The sequence below is a fragment of the Epinephelus lanceolatus genome, chromosome 9, assembly GCF_041903045.1.
Source record: "Epinephelus lanceolatus isolate andai-2023 chromosome 9, ASM4190304v1, whole genome shotgun sequence".
In the NCBI taxonomy this organism is placed as follows: domain Eukaryota; kingdom Metazoa; phylum Chordata; class Actinopteri; order Perciformes; family Serranidae; genus Epinephelus; species Epinephelus lanceolatus.
This window is the reverse complement of record NC_135742.1, coordinates 6358560-6384995: the sequence shown is the minus strand read 5'-3', so window position 1 is coordinate 6384995 and position 26436 is coordinate 6358560. Positions and strand designations below refer to the sequence as shown.

General features: G+C 42.1%; 1 protein-coding gene across 2 annotated transcripts in view; it reads left to right on the top strand.

Moving 5' to 3' along the window:
* cds1 (CDP-diacylglycerol synthase (phosphatidate cytidylyltransferase) 1) overlaps nucleotides 1–26436 on the top strand; it is a 63091-nt gene that overhangs the window by 11292 nt on the left and 25363 nt on the right. For both annotated transcript variants that reach the window (XM_033619981.2, XM_078170464.1), the window contains exon 2: nucleotides 12604–12761. In XM_033619981.2, the coding sequence (XP_033475872.2) occupies nucleotides 12604–12761 (158 nt within the window). The remainder of the gene's footprint in view (nucleotides 1–12603; nucleotides 12762–26436) is intronic.

Here is a 26436-nt window from a genome sequence, read left to right as displayed (position 1 = left end):
AATGCAGCAAAACATGTTTGTCTACCATGACTGTAGCTGTGATCCACCCCAAGACGCCATGAGAACAGCATTGGGCAACACTTGTGGATGTGTGCTGCGGTCCACCCTCAGACTATCAGAGAGCAGGAGAAATGAATCAGTCAAATGATGACGAATAAAAACTTTGGTTTCCTGTCTTCGTCAGCCAGTTTGAGGTGTTCCTAATAAGAAGCAGGCTGACAGGGTTTAAACGAGGATGAATCAACCCCGTCTGTGTCGTGTTTTGGAGGTTAAAGGTTCACTTTGTTGTGTCACACACCCGGCAGCAACACCCGGACAGATCATGTTCACATGAGGCGCACTTTATATAGTCACTGAAGAAAGCTAAGTGTTTAGTGGACTCACACACACACACATGTACACACACCCATTTATATTCACATCCTCCCTCTGTGCTGTCTCTAAGGCCAACATTTACTTTCATGAATTAGTCAAGCACACACATACACATACTCAGCAGTGTGTGTGTTGACCCGGTGATCTTCACAGTGCTGCGCTCCCTTCACGGTCCTGCGTACTGTTGCAGGGACAGTTAGCGGCTGCTCAAGACTCCACATGACAGTTGACCTTGGCGGGGTGTCTGCTGGTCGGCTGGCCGTCTCTAAAGCCTCCAGCAGCAGCAGCGGCGGCGGTGGTGGCAGCACGACGTTTAACGCTCTACTGGTCACAGCGTCATTCTGCACAGCTGCAGTCAGAAATGTCTTTGGACAGCAGAGGAGTCTTAACTGCTCTACATTGGGGTGCTGCGTTCACATAACCTTGTTTATTTGGTGTTTTGAACCCTGAGCTGTTTGAAGTACATTAAAAAAGACAACATAGATTATAGGTAGGGATGCACAATAACATCTGCAGATAAAGGCTTTAAAATAAAATACTGGCATTGACCTGAAATGAATATTTCTGCTGATAGGACTGGCTGATAAGATAACGCTCTAATTATGCGACTTTAATTAGTCAAAATAGGTGAAATTGGTCTTGGTTGTCAGAGTAATTTCAGGGAGAGCATCATCCAGGCCTGTTAAAGTAGGATGGATTTTACAGCTTTGTTTGAAAATTTTACATTAATATGAATTTGGCCTTTTTTAAATGTAACTTAAAGGGGCAAAAAGCGAAATCGTTTCACCGCTAGGTTCGCTGTTGTGCACTGCCTGTAGACCAAAACAAAGCGTGTCATGAGCCACACCTCCCTCTACCTCGGCTGCGGCTACTCACCTAACAACCGTAACGCCCGACCCATTGCTGGGACCGAGCCGCTAATAACTCAAGCTCCGGACATTAACCCATGCTACAATTGTAACATTAAATTTAATTGAATCGACATAGTGACATGTGCCTAATGTTACTGTAACACTAATTAAAACAGACATTTGACTTTATGTTGTACCTGTCCAGGAGAAGAAGAGCTAGCTCTGAGTCAAATTGTAGCCCCTTTAGCTCTCACAGTGCTCTCTACCTTGGAAATGCAAGGCCAATGTTAATCCGAGTTCTGTGCCTTTCTTTATCCGACAACTTCTTCACCAACAACCGTTGTTTCTTTAGAGGTAATGTCAGATCCTGGTCGTCTTCAGGTGAACATTTTGTTCCGCTCTCCGCCATTTAGCTTCGAAAATACACGCTGCCATTGCTCACTGGCTGTAGCCTTTTATAGAGAGGGAGGGCCAAGGGCTCAGAGAAGAGGGAGGAGGCAGCGATTCACATGAACGTACATGAGCGCGCAGCCGGACTGGCTTGTAAACAATGGGCTGGAGATCAACACAGAGAGAGGGTGTGTGACGTCATGCTATACTCTAGAAGAAACTGCACCTCTAGTTCTTCACATAGCGATTTTTTAGTTCCTTCAATCTAGAAATGATGAATTTCGCTTATTGCTCCTTTAAGTTGAAGTAGTTTTCTTATTTTGCTCAGTGAATGGACAAAATGCATTGTATTTAATGTACGCATCTACCAATGGGCTATCACGATAGGCATAATAATAATATGTTGATTCCAGAGCAGGAGAGACTGGATGCTCTCTGCAATTTGGTGGGGAAAAAAAGTGTATTTATTAGGGCTGCCCCCTAATAGTCGAACAAACGTTAGTCGACCACAAAGGTCATTAGTCGTATTATTTCATTGGTCGCTTAGTCTTAGAAAACAAAACAAAAAATCCCCCAACAGACGTGAAACTCTATTAGGAGCGGCGCCTTGTCAAAATAAATCAAAACCTATATGACTGGACCATGTGGGAGTTTAATTTGAAAGGACAGACATCTTTCCCTTCTTCTGTAAATATTCAGTCTGATAAACACAGAAAAGTTGATCATGTTAGTGCAGGGCTACCCAGAGCTTTACATCTGTCCCACGGACTATAGGCCTACACACTTATAAACAGCTCCTGGAAGAAGATCAGCTCTGCTCTCAGGATTTCATGCTATACAATGCTTGGTAAGGTTGCTTAGCAACCGCAGACGCAAGCAGTCGATGCAGTCTTGAAAGCTGGCACAAAAAAGGCACAAGAGTAGCACCCAGCGTTTTGAAGGCGGTCAAAGATGCGGCATGTGGTACCTGCGGTTATTACCGTCAACATTATTTTTGTATCAAATCAGAAGCTGAAGTAATTTCATGTCTGTTATGATGAGTAAATAAAGATCAAATAACTTCATGGATCTATTTCACATCATCACTGTTTTTGCTGTGATTTTTCTGTATTCATTTTTCTTCCATGGCGTGCAGACATTGTAATCCAATCTAATACATATGCTGAATGTTAGTGAGTCATTCTGACATGCTAATTTTAACATGCAAGACAATACTGCTTTAGATAATTGTGCAAAGAGTATCATGCTTATATGCTAAATGTTTCATTGGCATTCAGGTCAAACCACATCACAACACAAGGGTGAAAGTTGAAATGACCAAAAAGTCGTGTCTGACAGTGTGAAGCTGAGCCTGACAGGCAAAGCTGTCTCCAGTTCCCATCCATCCAACACTATTGATTTGTGTAATGATCAGCCCTGTCTCTCAGGATCACCTCTGGCTGCAGACCGTTGTGTCTCCTGTAAAACGGCTTGTTCTGCTTTGCGCTGCAGTTGGGTAGAGAAAGCTGTTGGGAGCTGAAAGTTGCTTCCAGCAGCAGTGCTACTTCCGGTCAATGTTTGTTGCTGATTAGCTTAATTCCTTGCTGCATGAGTGAGCTCGTGTACTGTAGGCGGTAGCTTACTCAGGGATCCTCTCCCCTGTGACCAGAGCCAGCTGCTGTCTGCTGGTCTGGACCTTACAGGTGTGCAGGCTTGTTGTTGTGCTCTGGTGAGAGTGATGCTTTGTTTTTTCCCCTCAGTAGTAGCTTCCTGCTTCTGTTGACCTTTCCGGGGTAAATTAGAGCTGTTTCAATTAAGACTGGTTCGGACTGTGGTTTACTGCTCCCTGTTGGTTACTTTTAATCAAGCTTAATTTCCATAGATTCATTGGATGGTGGCGCGTTGCAGCACCAGTAACTGCACTGATTTAGGGTTCATTCACAAATGCAGGTGGATGTTTGTTGTAGTGGAAGTTTGTCGACTGAACCAACAGCTTGAGTCTGTTCAGAGATCCTGTTGTCTTCTAAAAGCTACTTTACTGGTGTATTTAGTGACATTTTTGTTAAATTTAGTCATTATATGTTTGAAGAGTTTACAGTTTTTGTCAGTTTACTGTTTAAAGTGTTTTTATTATCCTAAATTACAGATGTGACCTCTAAGATCTCACGCATACCTGTAGTAAGAATCATCTCTTAATGCTCCTATTGTAATAGATGCTCCTGGTATTCTGGGACATCCATGCACTTCCCTAATCAAACAGACACACACAGTTGAATACAACCCAAAACAGGAAACGACTTTTTATCTGCAGGGCATGATGGCATGACTAGTTCATCCTCTCACTCTGAAACAGTCTGTCTATTATTAGGGCTGCCATCATGACGGGCGAAGGGAAAGTAACAGAAATGTCCCAAAATAAACTCAATGAGTCATTGTGAGACTCGAGATCCCTCTGACGTGTGTAAATAACACATTTTTATAGATGATTTTAAACCTTATCAGAGTTCAAAAACGATGTTAGTTTGTCACATTTCTCTGTTTAATATTAGTCTCAGTTTCTGGACTTTTGTTCCAACGCTGTCAATATCAGCCTTGGAGAAACAATCTAGGCGTACTGCACTGAGAAATGAAAGCTAGTGGAATAGAAGCTCGTATGGCTGTGCCTGTCCCACACAATTTAATTCTCTGCAGGCAGGTTTTGGTTATGTCAGGTAACTGGAAAAAGGATAAGAAAACGACACGTAACTGTTTCTTTAACTGATGTTTTAAAGTGCATGGGCAGCTTTTGAAAAGCAACCCGAAAACATGTTGGTGAACAAAGTAGGGCTGCAACTTCCAGTTATTTTCATCATCTATCAGTGACTACCACTTTCTCGTTTAGCTGATTTATTATTTGGTCCATAAAATGTCTGAAAACATTGAAAAATTCGCCACACAGTTTACCAAAGCCCAAGCTGATGTCTCTAAATTCCTTTTTTGTTTGTTCAGCAGTCCAAAACCTGACGTATTCAGTTTACTATCACAGAAAACTAAGCTAACTAGCAAATATTGGCAAAAGAGAAAGTGGAGCCACTGATTATTTGGGTATTATATCCGATAAATACCTTTTAAGGAGTTATCGTTTCTCAAAATGGTTTCTCAGAATTGTTGCAGACCAATTTTCCACTAATCGATTAATTTACTAAGTGTTTCAGTTCCAGACAGAATTAGTTGCTACATACGAGCATTGGTTTCAGATGTAGCTGCCTCAGAGGGCAGTAGAAGGTAGTGTTGGGTACTGAACCTGGCACCTTTAAGAGCACAGATTGGACATGATTCAACTGGTACCCTTAATATTCAATTATGTTCAATCTGTGCCAAATTTAATGGATGTCCTAAAGAAAGACACAGGAGAATAAAGCACTGGTGAGATGCTTGGAGGATTGAGATAACTGGAAACTCCGATGGACTGATGAAATTTCATAACTAAGGGTGCTTTCACACCTGACCTGTTTGGTTTGGTTCAATGGAATTCAAGTTCGTTTGCCCCTTAAGTGCGGTTTGTTTAGGCAGGTGTGAACAACCTGACCAAGACCTTCTTGAAGAGGTGGTTTCCGACCTGGATGTGAAGCAACTGCAGTCACATGACACATTGTTTGGGTTGAACATGAGCATGTTACAGTCCTGGAGGATTATTAATGTGCACCTCCTCCTGTACTGCCTTAATATGCACATTCAGCACATCCAATGCATCAAAACATTGTTTTCTAGTTGGAGCCGCGCCTCGTTTTCAAACTGTATGGTTTGACTAAAATGAACAATGACAGCAATATAGTCCACGATGAGCAGCGCTAAAATCAACCTGCGTAGTTGTCCCTCCATTGTGACATTAGAAAGTGTCACATTTATCTTGCAAGTGTACTCTTCTTCAACGTTTGCTTCACTTCCTGGATTTTTCCCACATGGAGATTCTGACCAATCAAGAGCAGCTTTCTTGTGCAAGGCATTTGATCTGGTCCGCTTGTAAATGCTGCCGTGAGAACATGAACCAACTCTAGGCAATTATGCAACTTTGGAACAACATGAGTCCCTGATTCAGACCAAAGGAGATGACTCTAGGTCTGAAAGCAGCCTAAGAGCACACCTGGGTGAGAACACGGGGTTCAGACAGGGGGAGTAAGCCCCTTGAGGCACCTTGAAGTTGGGAAGCTGACCACAGAGCTCCGTTGGCTTCCCATCAAGCTGTGCCGATAGTTCAGTCTTTCTAGAAATAGCCTGGTATCACTGCTGTTTGTGACTGCGTCTTTTAAATTATATACTTTTTCCACATAGTTATGAGTTGTGTCTAAACGGAGAGCGAGCCAGACATGCAGATACACAGTCAAACACAAGCAAGTAGACAGACAGATATGGTCTGTGTGTGATCAGAAAAGAGCAGAGGAGCTGGCTTTCTTATTGAATGCAGCTTGTTCAAATGCTTGTTATTACAGAAAGAGTATAGTACTAATAAAACCTACAGTTGGGTACCAGTGCAAAATTCAAGGTACCGGCAACGCTATCAGTTCAACTGTAAACGGTACCCAACCCTATTAGTAGGTGTTCAGACCAATAATAGCCCTACAATGGCCCGTGTTGATGAGGCACGTTGCTTCAGGTACTCATGAGATGAACATGGTCTCAGTGTGGACGAGGCTTGAGCTGCTCATCGCTCGTCACCTGTCCTCTTGTCTGATACTGTCCCCTCTCCTCCTCTTCCTCCCGCCTCTCTGCAGAGATGGCATTAATAGCCCGGCAGAGGAGGACGACGACAAAGAAGATAACAGAGGTGAGCTGAGCTGCAATGACAGTCACTCTGCCTCATGCTTTACTGTCGCTGTCTCACTGACAGCAGAAAAACACTGACATACTGCAGAAGGTCAAGTTTCAGACGCACCACCTGTGCTCATGTTTAATTTCATGCTCTGTTAGCAGTGTTTTCTTTTTGTATTTACCGGTGATGATTACAGGCACTCTGACCTACCACTCGTCCGAACCCATGGCATAACTTGGATTGTTATCACACATTATTTGAGGTGCTTGACTGTGAGATATTTACACAGGCGTGGGCATACTTTGCTAACTAAACAAAACATTAACAGTGTTTGACAGTTAAATTAACAAGCTTGAGTACATTCAGCCAGATTAGACTATAAAACTGTGACGCTCTGCATGTAACACATTGGTGCGTGTGGAGTTATGTGCTGACTGAGCCTCGAAGCTGAGGCCTGCTCCATGTTGCAGAAACATTTATTGAACTGTAGACGAACTGTATCAGTTAAACGTCAGTGAGAAATACCATCGGCCACCAGTCACTGGCAGGTTTTAGTTTGCCTTCTCTGCCAGCCACTTTATGAGGTATCAGGTTGTCATGGAAGATCTGCTGTTAGTAAACACTTAGAATAGTGACAGAAGTAGAACAGTGAAAGTGATACCTGCATTTATAGTATTAGCTACCATCCCCAAGCAGTCTGACAGTGGCTGTCCTGCTTTAGGTTTTGCCATTGTTGCATACATGTAGAGGTAGCACAAGCACTCCAGACTCTTGTATTAACTTTTCATTAAACATAGCTTACTCACCCCTGCAGTCTGTACTATGTATTAACCCATTAGCTGCCAATATCCTGCTTGTCTATGCAAATTATGTCCCCAAAGGAAAACTTTGTCAACATCTGTTTTATCTAATAAGGTAAAGTTTTTTAAGTCTGTTAATCTCACTTCAGTCATTTTTATTCTGACAATATTTTAGCTAGTGGACTGAAAAAACAATTGATCATATTATTTTAGTAGGCTACCAAAAGTTTAATTTTTATTTGTAATATTAATAATTTAGATTTTGCTTGAAAACAGACACGAACAGTTAAGAATATTCAAATTTAACTAATGGAAAGTGAGGAGAAACCAAGCAATATGCATACATTATTCACAAGAACATTGGAATTTTGCACACAAAATCTTGTAAGATCAAGGAAAGAATTATTTATAGATTATCAAGCCTAAATTTACATTTGTATCTCAACTTTAGTACACAAACACGTAGACCTTTGTACAGCTCATCAAGAATCACTACTCGCGCATCACTACTCAGCTCAGTCTATAAAGGCTGTACACAACAGTAAGGCTATAGACATTATATTCTATTCAGGCCGGCAGAACCAGCAGCGCATCGGCTCTACAGTGCATGACACTGCTGATTAACCATTTTATTGCAGCACAGAGTGTCTGCCAGCAACCAATTACTTGCAGAGGCTTCCTACAACTTGTTTCAACGGTTCCGATTTAATCAGAAGACAAATTAAACAGGATGACTAGCCAATGTGAAAATCAAAAGAAAGCTTAGAATAATGTACTGAAGGAGACTGTTGTGCCATCACATTTTTTTGTGGTTTGAGAGCAAAGATCCGGTCGCCGCTGTGCAAAACTCCACAAGACAATTGGGTCCAAAAAAGCCGAAAGGCACAGGTTTCGATTTACTGGTCCATCTACGTCCCAACCCTCACCTATGGTCATGAGCTCTGGGTAGTGACCGAAAGAATGAGATCGCGGATACAAGTGGCTGAAATGACTTTCCGCGGTGGGGTGTCTGGACCCAGCCTTAGAGACAGGGTGAGGAGCTCGGACATCCGGAAGTAGCTCGGAGTAGAGCTGCTGCTCCTTTGTATCAGAAGGTGTCAGTTGAGGTGGTTTGGGCATCTGATCAGGATCCTCCTGGGCGCCTCCTGTTAGAGGTGTTTCAGGCACGTCCCACTGGTAAGAGGCCCCGGGGCAGACCCAGAACATGCTGGAGGGATTACATATCTCATCTGGCCTGGGAACGCCTTGGGGTCCCCCAGGAGGAGCTGGAAAGAGTTGCTGGGGAGAGGGACATCTGGGGTGCTTTGCTTGGCCTGCTGCCCCCACGACCTGGCCTCGGATAAGCGGATGAAAATGGATGGATGGATGTGGTGCAGGAACCTAGCATGTACACCAGCTGTTATCTGTGGTCATGTAGAGAATGTCAAATACCACGACATAGACCTAGAGTCTGTGTCTTGAAATAAGAAATACTTGCTACCCAAAGACAAGGACGATGCTGGTAACAGTTTTCATTCAACGTTTAAAGCCTGATAACTCGTCTGGATGGCTGAGGCAAAACACCACTTCCATCGCCAACGTGTGCATATGTTTGACGTACACTTTAAAAGGGTCTATAGTTTTATTTGTAAAGATCAGGACACAAATGTTTCCTCTTAGTTAGAGCTACATTAGCTACCTGTACCGTTGTATGATGATCAGAATGAAAACAGGTGTCCAAGTAATATTTGGTGTCAAGTGGCCGGCTAAATTCAGCATCTAGCTTGTGTCTGGTGTCCACCTAGTGCCATGAGTACTGGAAAGAAAGCTGGTTATTCTTTGCTTTTTCAGATATAAGTTACACTGCCAGAGAGGACCCTGTACTGTAGCTTTCTACTGTTTCAGTCTGCAGGCTTTGACGTTTCCTCATTAAAACCTGAGTAGAAATCTTCAATTACACCTCTTCTCTCCTGAGCTCCAACACCAACTCAAGTGACCCTCTCTGCCTCAGCCCCAACCTGCTCCCACTTTCAGCACTTTCCCAGCTAATTACGACATCTGACTGGGATCACAGACCTTATTTCTAAATGAAAAGCTCTCTGATTTAACCCCGATGCTCCCACTGACCGTATTTAGCTACGTTTGAGTGAAAGTAACCATGAAAGGAAAAAAATGTCCAGTAGCATCAGCGAGCCTCTCAAGTGCAAAAGGAAACTTAATCTCCCACAATTGGTGTGTGAGCTCAGGAGGAATTTCACTGGGCTTTAAAAATAGCCTCTTTTGGGCAGAAAAAGGTTCAGCGCTCCAGTCGCCGCTTTGTTACATGATAGAACATCAGTGGTGTTAACTCAGGAACAAAAGTGTCTGGCTTTATTTCTAGGATGTCACTTTGCTTACTTATTAATAACGTTAGAGTGTCTGAAGCTGTGTCCACACTAATGCTGCTAAATCTGAAGATACATTATGCTCTCTCTTCGTCCTCACTGAGCCAACATTTTAATAAAACACAGTGCTGATGTGTGACTTTTAGAAGTATAGCATATGTTCTTCTGCTTAGCAACAGCAAGAAAGATGCCAAGTTTGTGTCTCCAGATCACGCTGACTGAGATCATTTATACCATGCATTCATGTAGCCGATCATCAAGATATTTTGTTATACTAAGGGCACAATTTAATTCATTAACTTATAATTATTTTTAAATGAAGAACTTCTAGACTTTTGCACAGGTGAGGTCTTTTTAAATGCTAGAAAATAAGAGAAAAAATTGTAAAAAAAAAAAAAAAAGCAAATGTATAACATGATTTTCAAAAGCGCTGCAGGTAATTTTGGGACTGTGGTGTATAATTTACAGTTAATTAGTATTTTCTCCCTATTTTTGTGTTTACTGTTTGTCATATGATGCATGTGTGGAATTCTAATTATGACTGGAGGACTGTTTACTGTAAAGTCTTGTGAATTTGTTGGAGAAGGAACGCTGCAACTTCTGGACGTTTGAGATGCGTACACAAAAAAAAATCCACGTTGAAACTCATTTTTTTTTAAATTTTAGGTAATAAAAGAGGAAAAAATGTGAATTTTAGTTGAGACTGGTAAAAAATAAAACGTCAAAGCTGTGTTTGCAAGTAAAGTAAGTCACTGATCTTAAATGAGACTACATTAAAGCAGGAAGTGAAACAATTTAATGTAACACTCATTCTTGAGAACTGTGACACAAACTTTTTTTTAAGGGTTTTTTTGATTTTTACTCCTCACTTAGGCTAAGAAAATATTTTTTAAAAGATCACAGTCTTGCTTATTAACTCTGGTCATCCTCCCATATATTACATATATTATACATATATTATTGTTGCAAGACACACAAGGAATATTAGATGAATGATTTAATTTTTTCTTGAGTAGCATACATAATGAATGTCAGAGCTAACAGCTGACGGAATTGATGCCTTACAGAATAATAATAAAAAAAAGTTATATATTAATTAATTTCACAGTTGTCTTGGTAAGCAGAAGAGTCACAAAGAGTTCTCTTACTGCTAATCAACTGACAAAATTTTTAAACAATAAATTATTATGTAGTTTTGATTTTGTAGGGCTACAGAGTTGACCTGTTATAAGTGAGACGCACTCGATAACAATATTAGTTAATTCATTTATCAAAAAATTACAAAGCTTATCCGTACTTGAGCAGCATTTCCTCCTTTTTGGAAACCAGGAAATGAGACCTTAGGATATAGCTAAGCCCTTTTTTTTGCCTGATTAAATTATGTTTTTGTAGAAATGTAATGGAGTAACAAAAATCTGGGACATGTCTTTAAAGGTCCATCATTTTCACAAAAAAATACATTTTACAACAACAAACAAAGATGTGATTATAGCAGGACATTTTTAGACCCATGTTATCAGTACTGTTAGTTTTAGATTTCAAAGACTTTTTATATATTTTTTTAACATTTTTTATTGGCAATTTAATAACGATATACAGAGTATAAATAAATAAACACAGAGCCAGTAAGGACAAAAAGACAACCCCACCCACCTATCAACACAAGAACAAACAGAGAAAGCCAGACCAGTTAAATGAAACCCAAAAGAGAAGAAATAAAAAGAGAAATGACGAAAAATTAATTAACTTGTGTGACACAAGTCGGGGAGTATAGTGTAGATTTTAAAGGTTTCCAGCACATTTTTTAATTGTTTGAAGTTGTGAAATCTTGTTTGGGACAGGGGCGTTTTCTGTCATAGATCAAGTGAATAAGTTAAAGAAATGAAAGCAGATCAAAATCTTTTAGAAATCATATTTATTTCACACACATAAATCCTTTAAGAATAACGTTTTACCCCAGAAAGTTACAATTTTAAGGGTTTTTTAAGGTTTAATTATGATCATTTTGCAGCCACAACAAGAACCCCACGAGGACCCCACATATGATGATGAACAGGCTTTTATAAAGTGCTTTCTGTGCTCTCTGTTACTCTTTGTATGTCACATGTCCGTGTTGTCAACACAGGATAGAGGTGGCGTACATGCGACCGTGGAGGCTGTGTCTGATTACTGGGTTTAAATCCAGATTAAAGATGCATTAACACCAATAAAGATGTTTGCCTCCCGGGCAGCAGCCTGTTAACCTGTCGACACCAGGTGTAGACTTTCAGCTCAGTCATGCTCTGACACTAATCCTCCTCCTTCCTGAGGAGAAGCGAGTCACACTTTCTCCTTTTATGGACATTCTGAGGGTGATTTTGGAGTTTGAAATATGTTGATTATTATGTTTAAATATAGTAAAATATATAGATATATTTCAGAACAGGTCACCAGATAAACAAGTTTGATAAAGGCATCAAAATACTTACTGGAAGGTTCTCTTTTTTTGTGGCAATGTCAGTCAAACATCAGGATATATTTGGGAAGATGTTCATGATGTGGGAATATGTTTTAAATTATAAACAAGTAAGACGTTTGAGAGTGAGTAGGAACCTCCACTTTTATAGTTCAAATCTATCAGATATCATGAAGGATAATGAAGTCACTTATGGTCCGATGGTTTTGAATCCTGGAGGCTGTCTCTGATGTAAACCGAACAAACACACACACCTGCACATCCACTTGCAGACCCACTTGAACCCCAGCCAAGCGTAGAGGACACATGCATCAGCTCTGTAGTCTCTGGCTTAATAAATTAACGTCTGACCGCTCCTGCACGCCTCCTCGCAGTTTAGACTGGAGTCTGTTTGACTACCTCAACATTTACATGTCATTTGCATCTCAGAAGAGCTCTCAATGTACGTCTTATTTTCCTTGTCTTGATAGGATGCTGTATTCTTCTCCTCTGCTGTTATCACCTCGTGAACACTGCTCTGCTGTCTGCCTGTGTGTGAAATGAACGCCGACTATCTTTAGTCTGTGTTTGAATATCTGTGTGTGTCTGTGCGCCCTGACAGGAGGCGGATGGCGATGACAGGCTGGGCTTGCCAGTCGACGCAGAGGGAGAGGGTGACGGTGACTCCAAAGCAGACACTCCAGATGTTCCTCCCTCCACAGCAGACACAGACAACACTCCACAATGTTTGAACAAGGCTCTGGAGGGCCTGCCACCCAGGTACACACCGCTCACACACACATACTCACAAGAGGTGTCGTCACTGCTTAGACACTTCTCAGCAATTACTTGTGATCCTGACACTCTGCTGTGTGGCAGGATCAAGCGGCACAGATCTATTAACATTTAGCACTTAGCCTTACTAGTCCGTGTTTATATATTCTCATGAGAGTGAATTTCAACTCAGCAGGCTCTGTCCAAGATGGTAGCACGCTAGGAAAAACAAATTAACCAGGAGCTCCAGATAAGAATAAATGTTTATACTTCAGACTAACATTTAATAATGGAGTGAATCATCTTACATTTCCTAGATTACAACTAGGCCAGTATGCAAACTTCCACTGCCACAGGGCTCAAGTTCTTAGTTGTACAGAAATGCAAAATAGGGTCCAACATGCGCGGGTCAGATCTTACTGATTTCATTTAACTTGGACCAAAGAAGCCTGAGGTCTTATTCAAATGTACCTCAGCCATAATATTGCTGTAACAAGCCTTTTGCCCTCCATCGTTCATGAAAAGACCCTGACAGGGTGATTGATCGTCTTTCCTGTGTGCATATAGGTTAATTGGACCAGAAATAGATCCTGCAGAGACGTCTGAACATGCTCTTACTAATGCACGGAAGGAAATGCAGTTGCTAGTGAATTTGCAGCTAACCACAGGACTTATATTAGTTCCTTTCCCACTACACAAAAAATACACGCTAACATCTGGCTTTTGTAATCAGCATTCATGTCTGAGTCGGATGACTCTGTAGTCGCCATGGGTATTCATCGACTCCGATCAACAGTGATGGAAATATGACACCTGCGTTGACGTGTTCATTTTAGCTCCGTTGCCTGTGTGATGCAAGGACAAGCCATCACAAAATACTGTCTGTCTCCATCCCAGCAGCGCTCAAACACTTGTGGCTGCATAGGTCAAAGCATGCCGCGCTGATTTGTCTTTCCATTACAAGTTAAAACGTGCAGAGCCAGAGATGGAACTGGTCTAAAAGTGCGCCCACCTGCTGCCAAATGGGTAACGGTGACATCTCGCCGACTTGAGCCAACCCCCATTTAACCCCCTTTCCCCCTGAAACAAGCGTGTGTCACGTGACTCAGCTCACGTCTGTCTGCAGGAGACCAGAGAGAAAGATGTTATTGAAAGTCTTTGTGTTCAGCTCTTAGTACTTCTTTTAGCTTCTTACTGAATCTCTTGGTTTAGAGTTTAGTTTCTTTACCTTAGATATCTGTTTTAATTTACTGTTTCTTTCAGTCGTATGAGTCATGTTAGATTACTGCTGATGAAAACCCAACTTTTTACGTTTAAGCAGATGTGTGTAAAAAAGGGTTTCAGTCTGCACCTAGTTTGAGAGGGAATCTGAATGAGTTAGAAATACAAAGAAACTAACCTGGTTTCTGGCCTGTCCTTGACATTTAACGAGGCACATCAGGAAAAAAAACCCCACACACAGAATGGTATACTGTCTGCTGCAGAGCTGGAGTCTTAAGCTCCTTTTACACTGCCAGATTTTCTGCCTCGTAGGGTAGACATATTGGGGGAACCTTTTTGGTTTAAACAGACCGAGGTGGCTTTCCGCAACAGGAGGGGCTGTTGAAGACTTGTGGGAGGAGCTGTTGATTACGCCGCACGTGCGACCCACTGGATAAACAGGAAACAGCTGATAGCAGGAATGAGCAGCTAGTAGCAAGAGGGAAACACAAACCTGACAGACACTGTAAAGATGAGCAACTGGGGAGACAAGGAATTGCGTATGGCAGTATGTCCAAACGGTCTCCCTTTTGTAACTAAAATAAAGATGAGATTCTCTGTCCAGTTGGAGTTTTCCGATAGCGTATGATAACCGTCAATTTTTGTACCACGGCATACCTCGAAACCGGTATACTGCTGCAACCCTAGTCCACACACAGGTAATATTTCACAACATTTGACCAGTGACTGCTGGTGATTTTTTTTTGTTTATTCCCTCTCTGACTTTAATCAAAAATTACAGTCTTATACAGTACAGGCCAAAAGTTTGGACACACCTTCTCATTCAATGCGTTTTCTTTATTTTCATGACTATTTACATTGTAGATTCTCACTGAAGGCATCAAAACTATGAATGAACACATGTGGAGTTATGTACTTAACAAAAAAAGGTGAAATAACTGAAAACATGTTTTATATTCTAGTTTCTTCAAAATAGCCACCCTTTGCTCTGATTACTGCTTTGCACACTCTTGGCATTCTCTCCATGAGCTTCAAGAGGTAGTCACCTGAAATGCTTTTCCAGCAGTTTTGAAGGAGTTCCCAGAGGTGTTTAGCACTTGTTGGCCCCTTTGCCTTCACTCTGCGGTCCAGCTCACCCCAAACCATCTCGATTGGGTTCAGGTCCAGTGACTGTGGAGGCCAGGTCATCTGCCGCAGCACTCCATCACTCTCCTTCTTGGTCAAATAGCCCTTACACAGCCTGGAGGTGTGTTTGGGGTCATTGTCCTGTTGAAAAATAAATGATCATCCAACTAAACGCAAACCGGATGGGATGGCATGTCGCTGCAGGATGCTGTGGTAGCCATGCTGGTTCAGTGTGCCTTCAATTTTGAATAAATCCCCAACAGTGTCACCAGCAAAACACCCCCACACCATCACACCTCCTCCTCCATGCTTCACAGTGGGAACCAGGCATGTGGAATCCATCCGTTCACCTTTTCTGCGTCTCACAAAGACACGGCGGTTGGAACCAAAGATCTCAAATTTGGACTCATCAGACCAAAGCACAGATTTCCACTGGTCTAATGTCCATTCCTTGTGTTTCTTGGCCCAAACAAATCTCTTCTGCTTGTTGCCTCTCCTTAGCAGTGGTTTCCTAGCAGCTATTTGACCATGAAGGCCTGATTGGCGCAGTCTCCTCTTAACAGTTGTTCTAGAGATGGGTCTGCTGCTAGAACTCTGTGTGGCATTCATCTGGTCTCTGATCTGAGCTGCTGTTAACTTGCCATTTCTGAGGCTGGTGACTCGGATGAACTTATCCTCAGAAGCAGAGGTGACTCTTGGTCTTCCTTTCCTGGGTCGGTCCTCATGTGTGCCAGTTTCGTTGTAGCGCTTGATGGTTTTTGCGACTCCACTTGGGGACACATTTAAAGTTTTTGCAATTTTCCGGACTGACTGACCTTCATTTCTTAAAGTAATGATGGCCACTCGTTTTTCTTTAGTTAGCTGATTGGTTCTTGCCATAATATGAATGTTAACAGTTGTCCAATAGGGCTGTCGGCTGTGTATTAACCTGACTTCTGCACAACACAACTGATGGTCCCAACCCCATTGATAAAGCAAGAAATTCCACTAATTAACCCTGATAAGGCACACCTGTGAAGTGGAAACCATTTCAGGTGACTACCTCTTGAAGCTCATGGAGAGAATGCCAAGAGTGTGCAAAGCAGTAATCAGAGCAAAGGGTGGCTATTTTGAAGAAACTAGAATATAAAACATGTTTTCAGTTATTTCACCTTTTTTTGTTAAGTACATAACTCCACATGTGTTCATTCATAGTTTTGATGCCTTCAGTGAGAATCTACAATGTAAATAGTCATGAAAATAAAGAAAACGCATTGAATGAGAAGGTGTGTCCAAACTTTTGGCCTGTACTGTATATTTATATTTCTGAAACTGAACCAGTGCTCTCATTCAGAGTGATTCACAGCAGTAGAACAAGTAAGGCATGTCAGGATTCGACCCTACAATGGTCATGTTTATCTGTATGTAAACACATCAGTGACATAATAACACATCATGGTGGTTAAAATAGCTTATAGATTTTAAGATGAATTAGCCAATGAGGCAGTTTCCCTTAGTTTAAACACCTACAGTAAGTTATTAAACTGTCACACACTGATATATCCAAGTGTTTCTTAAACACCTGAAAATCTTGTTCTGAATAAGGTGTGTTGACGACTTGTTGTGTCAAGTTTTGTTGGTGCTCAGGTAAACAGCATGTTGTCCTGCTTTGTCCTGAAGGAAGCAGCCTGTTTGGTGCACACAAATCTTCTTAAAAACTGAGGAAATGTTATTTTCTGTCTTGATAAGCAAAATATTTCACCCTTGCCGTCTCCTTCACATTTTGATATCTGTACTTATAAAGATTAATCGTCATTTAAGGAGTCATGTGGCAAAGTTACAAGACAAAGCACTTGAGTGCCAGATCTCTGTCTGGGATATGCAATGCAGGCTGGAGTTAAAACATTACACAGATCATCATTAAAAGAACTATTCTTACACAGTTTACATTCTTGGAGTGTGGAAACGCTTCTTGCCAGCACTTCAGGATTGTCACACTTGGCATTCTGGGCCAGTTCGAGCCAGCAGCACCTTGAACACCGACAAACGACGTCCTGTTTTGATATACAGATGAGAAGTGAAGGGTGTGACCAATGAGTGACGGCCAGGTCACAAGGCTTAAAGGCTCACAAGGAGGGAAGCACTAATCCTGAGCGCCATAGGAGCCGGTGTGCTGCAGAGAGACGACATGTGGACGAACAGACTGCAGAGGAAAAAGAGAGAGGCAGGGGGAGGGGGAGAAAGAAAGGACAAAGGACAGGATAGAAATTAGGAGAGGAGAGAGATAAAGAGAAGCAGATGGAGGGATGGGGACGATGTAGTAAAGATAAGGAGGAGCGATGGCAGCAGATGGATGGAGCAAACAGAATTACACTGCAGAGGAGGATGGATAGATGGACTTGAAGGTGAAGAGAGGAAGAGGAGGAGGGGAGGTAGTTTTAGAGAGAAAGTGAGTGATGGTGTGATGAACAGAGGGAGAGAGTGTGAGCTCACAGTGCTGAGTGGAGGCAGCAGCAGGTTTTTTCATGATGCAGCTGTTTTGCTCCTCCATTCATACAGCAGCAGGCTCTCTGCCCTGCTTGGCTACTGTGCAGCTTTTAGCTCTTTCCTCTCTTTTGTTTTGCAGCAGGCAGTGCAGCAGTTTGCCTCACAGCCACACGCACCGCATGACGTGGGGTTAAAAACACTCCAGAGGCCTCATTACAGCCATGATAGTGTAGAGGCACAGGTAGTACTGTTCAGGTGTCACAAGTAGCACTGGACAGGTACCATGGGTAGTACTGGTGATGTATCAGAGATATTACTGGTCAGGTATCACAGATATTACTGGTCAGGCATCACAGATATTACTGGTCAGGTATTACAGATATTACTGGTCATGTATCACAGGTAGTACTGGACAGGTACCATGGGTAGTACTGGTCAGGTATCAGAGATATTACTGGTCAGGTATCAGAGATATTACTGGTCGTGTATCACAGATATTACTGGTCAAGTATCACAGGTAGTACTGGTCTTGTATCACAGATATTACTGGTCATGTATCACAGATATTACTGGTCAAGTATCACAGGTAGTACTGGTCTTGTATCACAGATATTACTGGTCAGGTATCACAGGTAGTACTGGTCATGTATCACAGATATTACTGGTCATGTATCACAGATATTACTGGTCAAGTATCACAGGTAGTACTGGTCTTGTATCACAGATATTACTGGTCAGGTATCACAGGTAGTACTGGTCATGTATCAAAGGTAGTACTGGTCATGTATCACAGATATTACTGGTCAGGTATCACAGGTAGTACTGGTCATGTATCACAGATATTACTGGTCATGTATCACAGATATTACTGGTCAAGTATCACAGGTAGTACTGGTCTTGTATCACAGATATTACTGGTCAGGTATCACAGGTAGTACTGGTCATGTATCACAGATATTACTGGTCAGGTATCACAGGTAGTACTGGTCTTGTATCACAGATATTACTGGTCAGGTATCACAGGTAGTACTGGTCATGTATCACAGATATTACTGGTCAGGTATCACAGGTAGTACTGGTCATGTATCACAGATATTACTGGTCAGGTATCACAGGTAGTACTGGACAGGTACCATGAGTAGTATTGCCAAAATGATTTGATATTAAATTTGGAGGATTAATTACCAGTAAGCTTTATAGCTACTAACAAGGGGTGTAAATCACCAGTTTCATCACGTCATGATATTATATTGATTATTTGGACAACGATAAGTTATTTGCCGATATTACAAAGTACGTCACGATATGAGTTCGATTCGATGTGATCTAGGCGCCTGCGGTCGATATGAGACGATATGAGTCATGGATTACTGCCACCAGCAGGTCAAAGTGTTCAATCATACTGTATCTGTATGATTGAGTGGCACCACATTTTGTACAGCTCTTCATGATGCCCATTCCCATTTGTGGTTCAGAGTGAAGTCTCTGCAATTATTTGATGGATTCACATGTAGTTTGGTACACGCATTCATGTCTCTCTCTCTCTCTCTCAGAATGGTAAATACCTTAAGGGTCCCTGCAGTTTTCTTGCAAACAAACAAAAGTTGTGTTTACATTGAGTGTTGCTCCTTAAAGCACATATCCTTGGGGTCTGACAAATATGGTTTGAGTGCATTTTCCTCCTCATAAGGCAAGGCAAGGCAAGGCAAGTTTATTTGTAGAGCACAATTCGTACACAAAGTAATTCAAAGTGCTTTACAGAACAAGAAAATGCATTAAAATCACAATACAAAATAAAAACATAAATAATCATTATAAAATGAACTTTAAAAGAGAAGAGTGCAGATAAGATCCTTTCAGTCATATGCACAGTGAAATAGAGCTGTTTTGAGCCTAGATTTGAACATTGTCAGAGTAGAGGCCTGTCTCACATCTTCAGAAAGACTGTTCCAGATTTTAGCTGCATAAAACTGGAATCCTGATTCCCCATGTTTAGTCCTGACTCTGGGCACCAGCAGGAGGCCGGTCCCTGAGGTCCTCAGAGTCCGGGATGGTTCATATGGCACTAACATGTCAGAGATGTACTTTGGTGCTAGGCCGTGGAGAGACTTGTACACAAGCAGAGCTGCTTTAAAGTCTATTCTCTGAGCCACAGGAAGCCAGTGTAGAGACCTGAGCACAGGACTAATGTGTTCGTACTTCCTGGTTCTGGTCAGGACCTGAGCAGCAGCATTCTGGATGTACTGCAGCTGTCTTACAGCCCGTTTGGAGAGGCCAGTGAGCAGGCCGTTACAGTAGTCTAACCTACTAGAGACAAATGCATGGATAAGTCTCTCCAAGTCAGGTTTAGACACTATACCTTTGATTTTGGCAATGTTTTTTAGATGGTAAAAAGCTGCTGATGTTATTGATTTGATGTGGCTGTTAAAGTTCAAGTCTGAGTCCATTATTACCCCGAGATTTCTAACCTGATTGTTGGTTTTAGAGAGAGAGACTGGAGGTGACTGCTGACACTTTCTCTTTGTTTCTGTGGACCAAATACGATGACTTCAGTCTTGTCTGAATTTAGCTGGAGAAAGTTGTTTTGCATCCACACACTGACATATTGGATGCAGTGACAGAGTGAATCCACTGGCCCATATTCACCTGCTGTCAGTGAGACATAGATCTGAGTGTCGTCTGCATAATTGTGGTAGGACACATTATTACTTTGTATTAACTGGCCTAAAGGCAGCATGTAGAGATTGAACAGAAGGGGTCCCAGGATTGACCCTTGGGGCACCCCACAGGTCAAGGCCATGTGGTCTGAGACACAGTTACCAATTTCAACAAAGTACTTCCTGTCTTCTAGATAGGACTTCAACCAATTTAGGGCAGTGCCAGAGATGCCCACCCAGTCCTCTAGTCTCTGTGAAAGGATCTCATGATCGACAGTGTCAAAAGCAGCACTCAGATCTAGCAGGACTAAAACTGAGACTTTGCCTGCGTCAGTGTTCAGGCGGATGTCATTTGTCTCAATGCTGTGATGGGGTCTAAAACCTGACTGGAAAACATCAAAGGAGTTGTTCTTTAGGAGAAAGTCAGTAAGCTGTTGGTAAACAACTTTCTCAAGGACTTTGCCTAAAAACGGCAGATTTGAAATGGGCCGGTAGTTGTTCAGTACTGTGGCATCAAGACTGCTCTTCTTTAGGAGAGGCTTTATGACCGCAGTTTTCAAGGCCTTTGGGAATGTTCCAGATTGTAGTGACATGTTAACTATGTGAGCGAGTGGTGGTAACAAACTGCTCAGCACAGACTTTAGAAATCTAGTGGGTAACACATCGAGGCAGCATGTAGACGAACTCAGACTGGTGATGATCTCTTGGACAGTTTTGTCAGTTACAGGTGCAAAATGAGTCAGCTCTAAGTGTCTAGGTGGCTGCAGGGTTGTTATTGGTGTTGTGGAATTGATGGCATTTTTAATGGTCTGAACCTTGTCGCAAAAGAATACTGCAAACTCATTACACTTAGATGTGGAGATCAGTTCCAACGGCAGTTGAGCTGGAGGGTTTGTTAATCTGTTCACTCTTGCAAATGAGACACGCGAGTTGTTACTGCAGTTTCCAATAATTTTAGAAAAGTACCTCTCCCTTGTTCTACGTAAGATCTGGTTGAACACGTACGACTTTTCTTTAGAAATTTCATAATGAACATGAAGCTTCGACTTGCGCCATTTCCGCTCGGCCCTCCGGCACTCCCTTTTCTGTGCCCTGACCGAGTCGTCATTCCTCCATGGCGCCTTCTGCTTATTTTTAACCATTTTAACCTTCACAGGGGCAATGGTGTCCAGAACATTCAAAACACTCGAAGTAACAGAGTTCAGCAAATCATCAACATTAGAACATGAGGCATTTTCAAAGTTTATCATTTCCATGAACAGAGCACCTGTGCTGTTATTTATGTGTCTCCTCCGAACAACTGCAGGACCAGCCGGTGGTTTGGGAGAAACAGACAGGTCAAAGAAGACACAGAAATGATCAGACAGAGCAACATCAACCACATTGACGTTTGAAATATTAACCCCCTTTGTAATGAGCAGGTCCAGAGTGTGCTGCGCTCTGCTGTGGGTGGGCTCACACACATGCTGAGTCAGGCCAAAGGTTTCAAGGACAGCACTGAGCTCTTTAGCATTTCTGTCACAGACATTATCCACATGTACATTAAAATCACCTGTAATGACCAAACCATCAAAGTCTGTGCATACAATTGAAAGCATCCTGGTAAAATCATCAATAAAACTTTGACGGTGCTGGGGAGGCTTGTATATAACTACATAGAGTATGGACGGAGATTGTTTTAGCTCCATTATAAAGGATACATACTCAAATGATGGAAACACCCCAAATGACAACCTGTGCATAACCATATGATCTCTAAATATTGCACAGACACCTCCACCCTTTTTGTTTTCTCGTGTTTCAGATTCAAATTTGTAGTTGGGTGGAACTGATTCCGTTAGAACAGCATTACCTGTGTTTTTGTCAAGCCATGTTTCAGTTACATAAACATAAAATCAAGATTATACGAAGAGATCAAATTATTAATTAAAAATGATTTGTTAGACAAGGATCTGACATTAAGCACAGCAAGTTTCAGATTAGTTTCAGTAGGATTGGACATTATCTTTTTACAAGGGATATGGATTAAATTTCTCTGATTGGACAGTCTAACTGTCCTTCTGTAATCTGGTCTATGTGGTGTGGCTGTAGATATAGCACTAGGGGAGAATATTGTCTCACAGGGCCCCAGCTTGATATTACCTTTATCATGGCTGTAAGTCCTGGGACAGCAGAGGCCCTGTGCATCCTAGCTCTTAGGGATACCAGCTCTGGGGGCAGGCAGGGGAGGATGAGCAGGGGGAAGTTTGGGTGATGGACCAGATGAAAACCGAGGGGGAGGAGCTCGGGGAGCTTTAGTTTGTGAAGCAGGAGAGTTGAAGCTCCTGTGTGACTTGAGGGGCACAGTTTTATACAGGGGAGAGTTCAGCATAGTTGGTGATAGAAGTCTTGACCTTGCTATATTAGGGATGAGGGGAACCATCTTAATCCCTAATTTGATCAGGCTTTCAAGATGGTTGGGAAGGCCCATGGGGGAAGGTGGGGATGAAGAGGAGAGGGACAAGTCTCTAGAGGGGGTAGATGTGGCAGGGGGGGCCCAGGGCTGGTCTGTGGGTAGAGGAGGTGATGGGGGTGCTGCTGGGTCTGAAACTTCTGCTGGGGCCGTCACAGACGAGTCCAAGGCCTGTGATGAGGGCCCGGGGGGAGGTGGAACCGATGGCGGGCCTGAATCCTTCACTGGGGGCAGTGGAGGGTGTTGTGGTGCTGGAGCTGAATCCTTCACTGGGGGCAGTGGAGGGTGTTGTGGTGCTGGAGCTGAATCCTTCGCTGGGGGCGGTGGAGGCTGTTGTGGTGCAGCTGGTGCTGAAACACTGGCTCGGTCCCCGGCTTCTGCGACAGAGATGCTTCTCTCGTTCCTCTTTTCTCTCACTGGTCGCTCAGGACCCTGTCCCGGCCCATTCTGATGCCTCAGAGCGTGGAGGAGGTGTTCCGTCAGCACTCTCCTCCCATCTCTGCACAGGTGTGGGCCTTTTCCCTTGAACAGGTCCTCTCGTTTCCAGAACAGATAAAAGTTCTCAATGTAGTGCAATCCTCTGTGCGCACACTCTTTGGACAGCCATGTGTTCAGCTGAAGCAGCCGGCTGAACTTGTTTATCTTCCTGTCTATGTTTGGAAGAGGTCCACTAATGAATGCCTTGACCTCCACTTTATCAAGCTCCTTGAAGAACTTAGTGAAATCCCTTTTCAAGACTGTTCCTTTCTGATGTCCACTGCACCCACGTGCACGATCAGCTGTTTGACTCCTCGGTGTGTAGACAAAACTTTTGGGAGGAGTGTTGTTATCTCAGAGACAGTGGCACTGGGACAGCAGCATGTTTGAATTCTTCCGTGGTTTATGCCATTGATAGCACCGTCTCCTGTCAGCAGCGTATCTCTGACCTTGACGTTTGGTCCAGATTGTCTGTCTGCCTGCTGTCTTTTGCCGACTTTATGGCTCCAGTTTCGTGAAGATAATCCATTTTCTCTTTGTTCGTTAGAAACATTAAATTCAGTCTCTGACAGTGGCAAAAATCTGTTTGTAAGCTGTATTTTGGGTGATGTTACATAGGTATTAACATTGTCTCTCATCACTTTGTGCTGCTTTGGCTTAGCACCAAGTTCTCTCCAGGATGAGGCATTATGGTCTTTACAGAATTTTGGAAAAGACACAGTATCACTCAGGTTTAAGATGAAATTAGCAGGTTTTTCACCCTTTTTACTGAAAGTAACTGTGGGCTTCTTACCACCGGATGTCACTGGGAGCGTCTTGTGAAGTCCTTTTTCAGATTCTAAAGCAAAAATCCGTGCTTGTAGCTCATTAATTTCTTGTTGATACCTCCGACAGCGTTCACAGAAGGAATTTGTTTGGTTTCTTCCCCCGGACATGCTGCTGGCTCGTCAGATCGGTTAAAAATATAAAAATGTTCTTCAAAGTCTTGGTTTACTTAAAATAATTCATGAAATGATGGATATAGAGATTTTCCAGGATTTGTAGAAGGAGTAAAACGATTAAAAAGCAGAGTAAAGAAGGAAGCAGGCTGGAGCAAGCAGGAAAGCGTCTGCACTCTTCAGAAGCAGGAACTCAGAACCAGTTTTTTTCCTAAAATTTTAAAACCTGCATGGTTTACGTTCGTTTTTGTCCAACAAAAGCAGGAAAAATAGGACCACTCTTCCCAAGTACCGCCTCACAGAGCTGGTAGCATTGCTGTAGACTGTGAATCTCTTCTTAGATCACCAAGGGACATGATTTCAAAATTAAAACATATTTTCATCTTGAAAACTGCTTCCAGGATACTGTGGACACTTCTCCACAGGATCTCTGGGTTTTCAAGAGAACGTACTGGTCATTTTACACCGTTAAAAACCAACCAGCAACTATTACCATATGTTGTCCTCTTTCCTGACATTGACAAATGCCTCAACCACAGCCTTTAGGCTTCCTCTCTTTCATCACCTGTGGCTTTAACTCCACAAGTTAGCTGATCTAAATAAGCATGTCAGCCCTGTCAATTCAATACTGCTACTATCATTTCATGGCTCTAATGTTGGATTTTATGCATATTTTATACAACCGTGATTCCAAAAGTTTGACACATATATTTAGTACAAAGGCTAAATGTTTAATGTTGAAAGTGATAAACTTCATTTCTTAATATACACTCATTCTGAATTTGATGCCTACAACACGTTGGGACAGGGGCACGTTCACCCCTGTGTTACATCACCTTTTCCTTTAACCACTCTCTGTTACCATTTTGGAACTGAGGACACCAACTGCTGAAGTTTCGAAATTGACATTTCTTTCACAAGATTCACAAAAAGGGCCCCCCAAAATATTTAAGATTGTAAGACTGTTTGTGTAGAAAATGGGCCAAAATCCCATCTGAACTCTGTGAGGGATTAATTTCTTCATACAGGAAACATCTTGATGCTGGCTTTGCAAACAAAGGCTTCTCCAAGTGTTAAATAAATCAATGTTAAAAAATGTTCAGTCCTTTGTTTCTTGGGTCATCCCAATCGCACATAAGTTTTATGGGTTGAAATGTTAACAGTTTCTTTATCAGTGTAGTTTTATTGAGATAATACCAAGGTATGCTCTAAATTAGGGATAGACCGATATGGATTTTTTAGGGCCGATGCCGATACCGATTTTTTTCCATCACCCTTAGCCGATGACCGATTATGGACTGCCGATTTTCTTGAGCCGATATTTGGGGCCGATACTGCTTTTGCTCCCTCAATTTACATAAAAAAAAATGACACAATGATAACAAATATTACAGGTCTCAAGTTTAAAATAAGAAAAATTTATTGAACAGTAAAAAATACTAAAACAAGATGGAAAGTTGAGGTAGAACAGGTAGAATATTATTATTATTATTATTATTATTATACATTCAAATAAAAAAGAGTTCAGTGCTCTTAAATCTTCCAGTAATGTCTTTATAAAATAAACAAATATTTAAGCTGAAGCATAAATAAAACAACAACTACTGTACACAGTGGGATTCAACAGCTTTGTTCAACTTAACCATATACTTTGAAATGAAAAAAAGTGCCAGGGAAAAATAAATCCGCGAACCCACACACGTATTGGCTGATGCCGATACAAGTAAAAAACTCAAATATCGGCCCGATATATCGGCCGGCCGATGTATCGGTCTATCCTTACTCTAAATTCCATGTGAATAAACCGCAGTGGAAATATTTGTAATGAAAGAAGCAAGTGTTTAATGCCGCATCCAAATAAGTTAAAAAATAGCCGCCCACAGACACCATAATGGGAGATATGATGAACTCACTGTCTTTGGTTTAATTTTACTCACTGTTTCATGATCCAGGTGCTTTGGTTGGTTTTACAGTTGATTGATTTGCTGGATGTATGGAGAGTTGCAAGATGACGGTATGAAGTGGTTGTCTTGAAAAAATGAGAACAGAAACCCCTGAAAAACATTCCCGAAATAAACAGGCCTTTACAAAAACAAAGTTCAAATCTATGGGGTATTTAACGGCTTCACCAAACAATCAAAACTAAGATTAACCAAAAAACACGGCGGTTAAAGACTGTAACGCCGAGGCGTCTTCCACACTCTACACTTGCTTGAGCGCACCACAAAGGTTCCCGAGATACCAGGTCAGGTGGTGCATTAGAGTGACTCAAAAAATAATAGGTAACTAGGACTTGCTAGAAATGGCTCTGACAGTGCTGAATAATTGTTTTCCCCACTGTATGT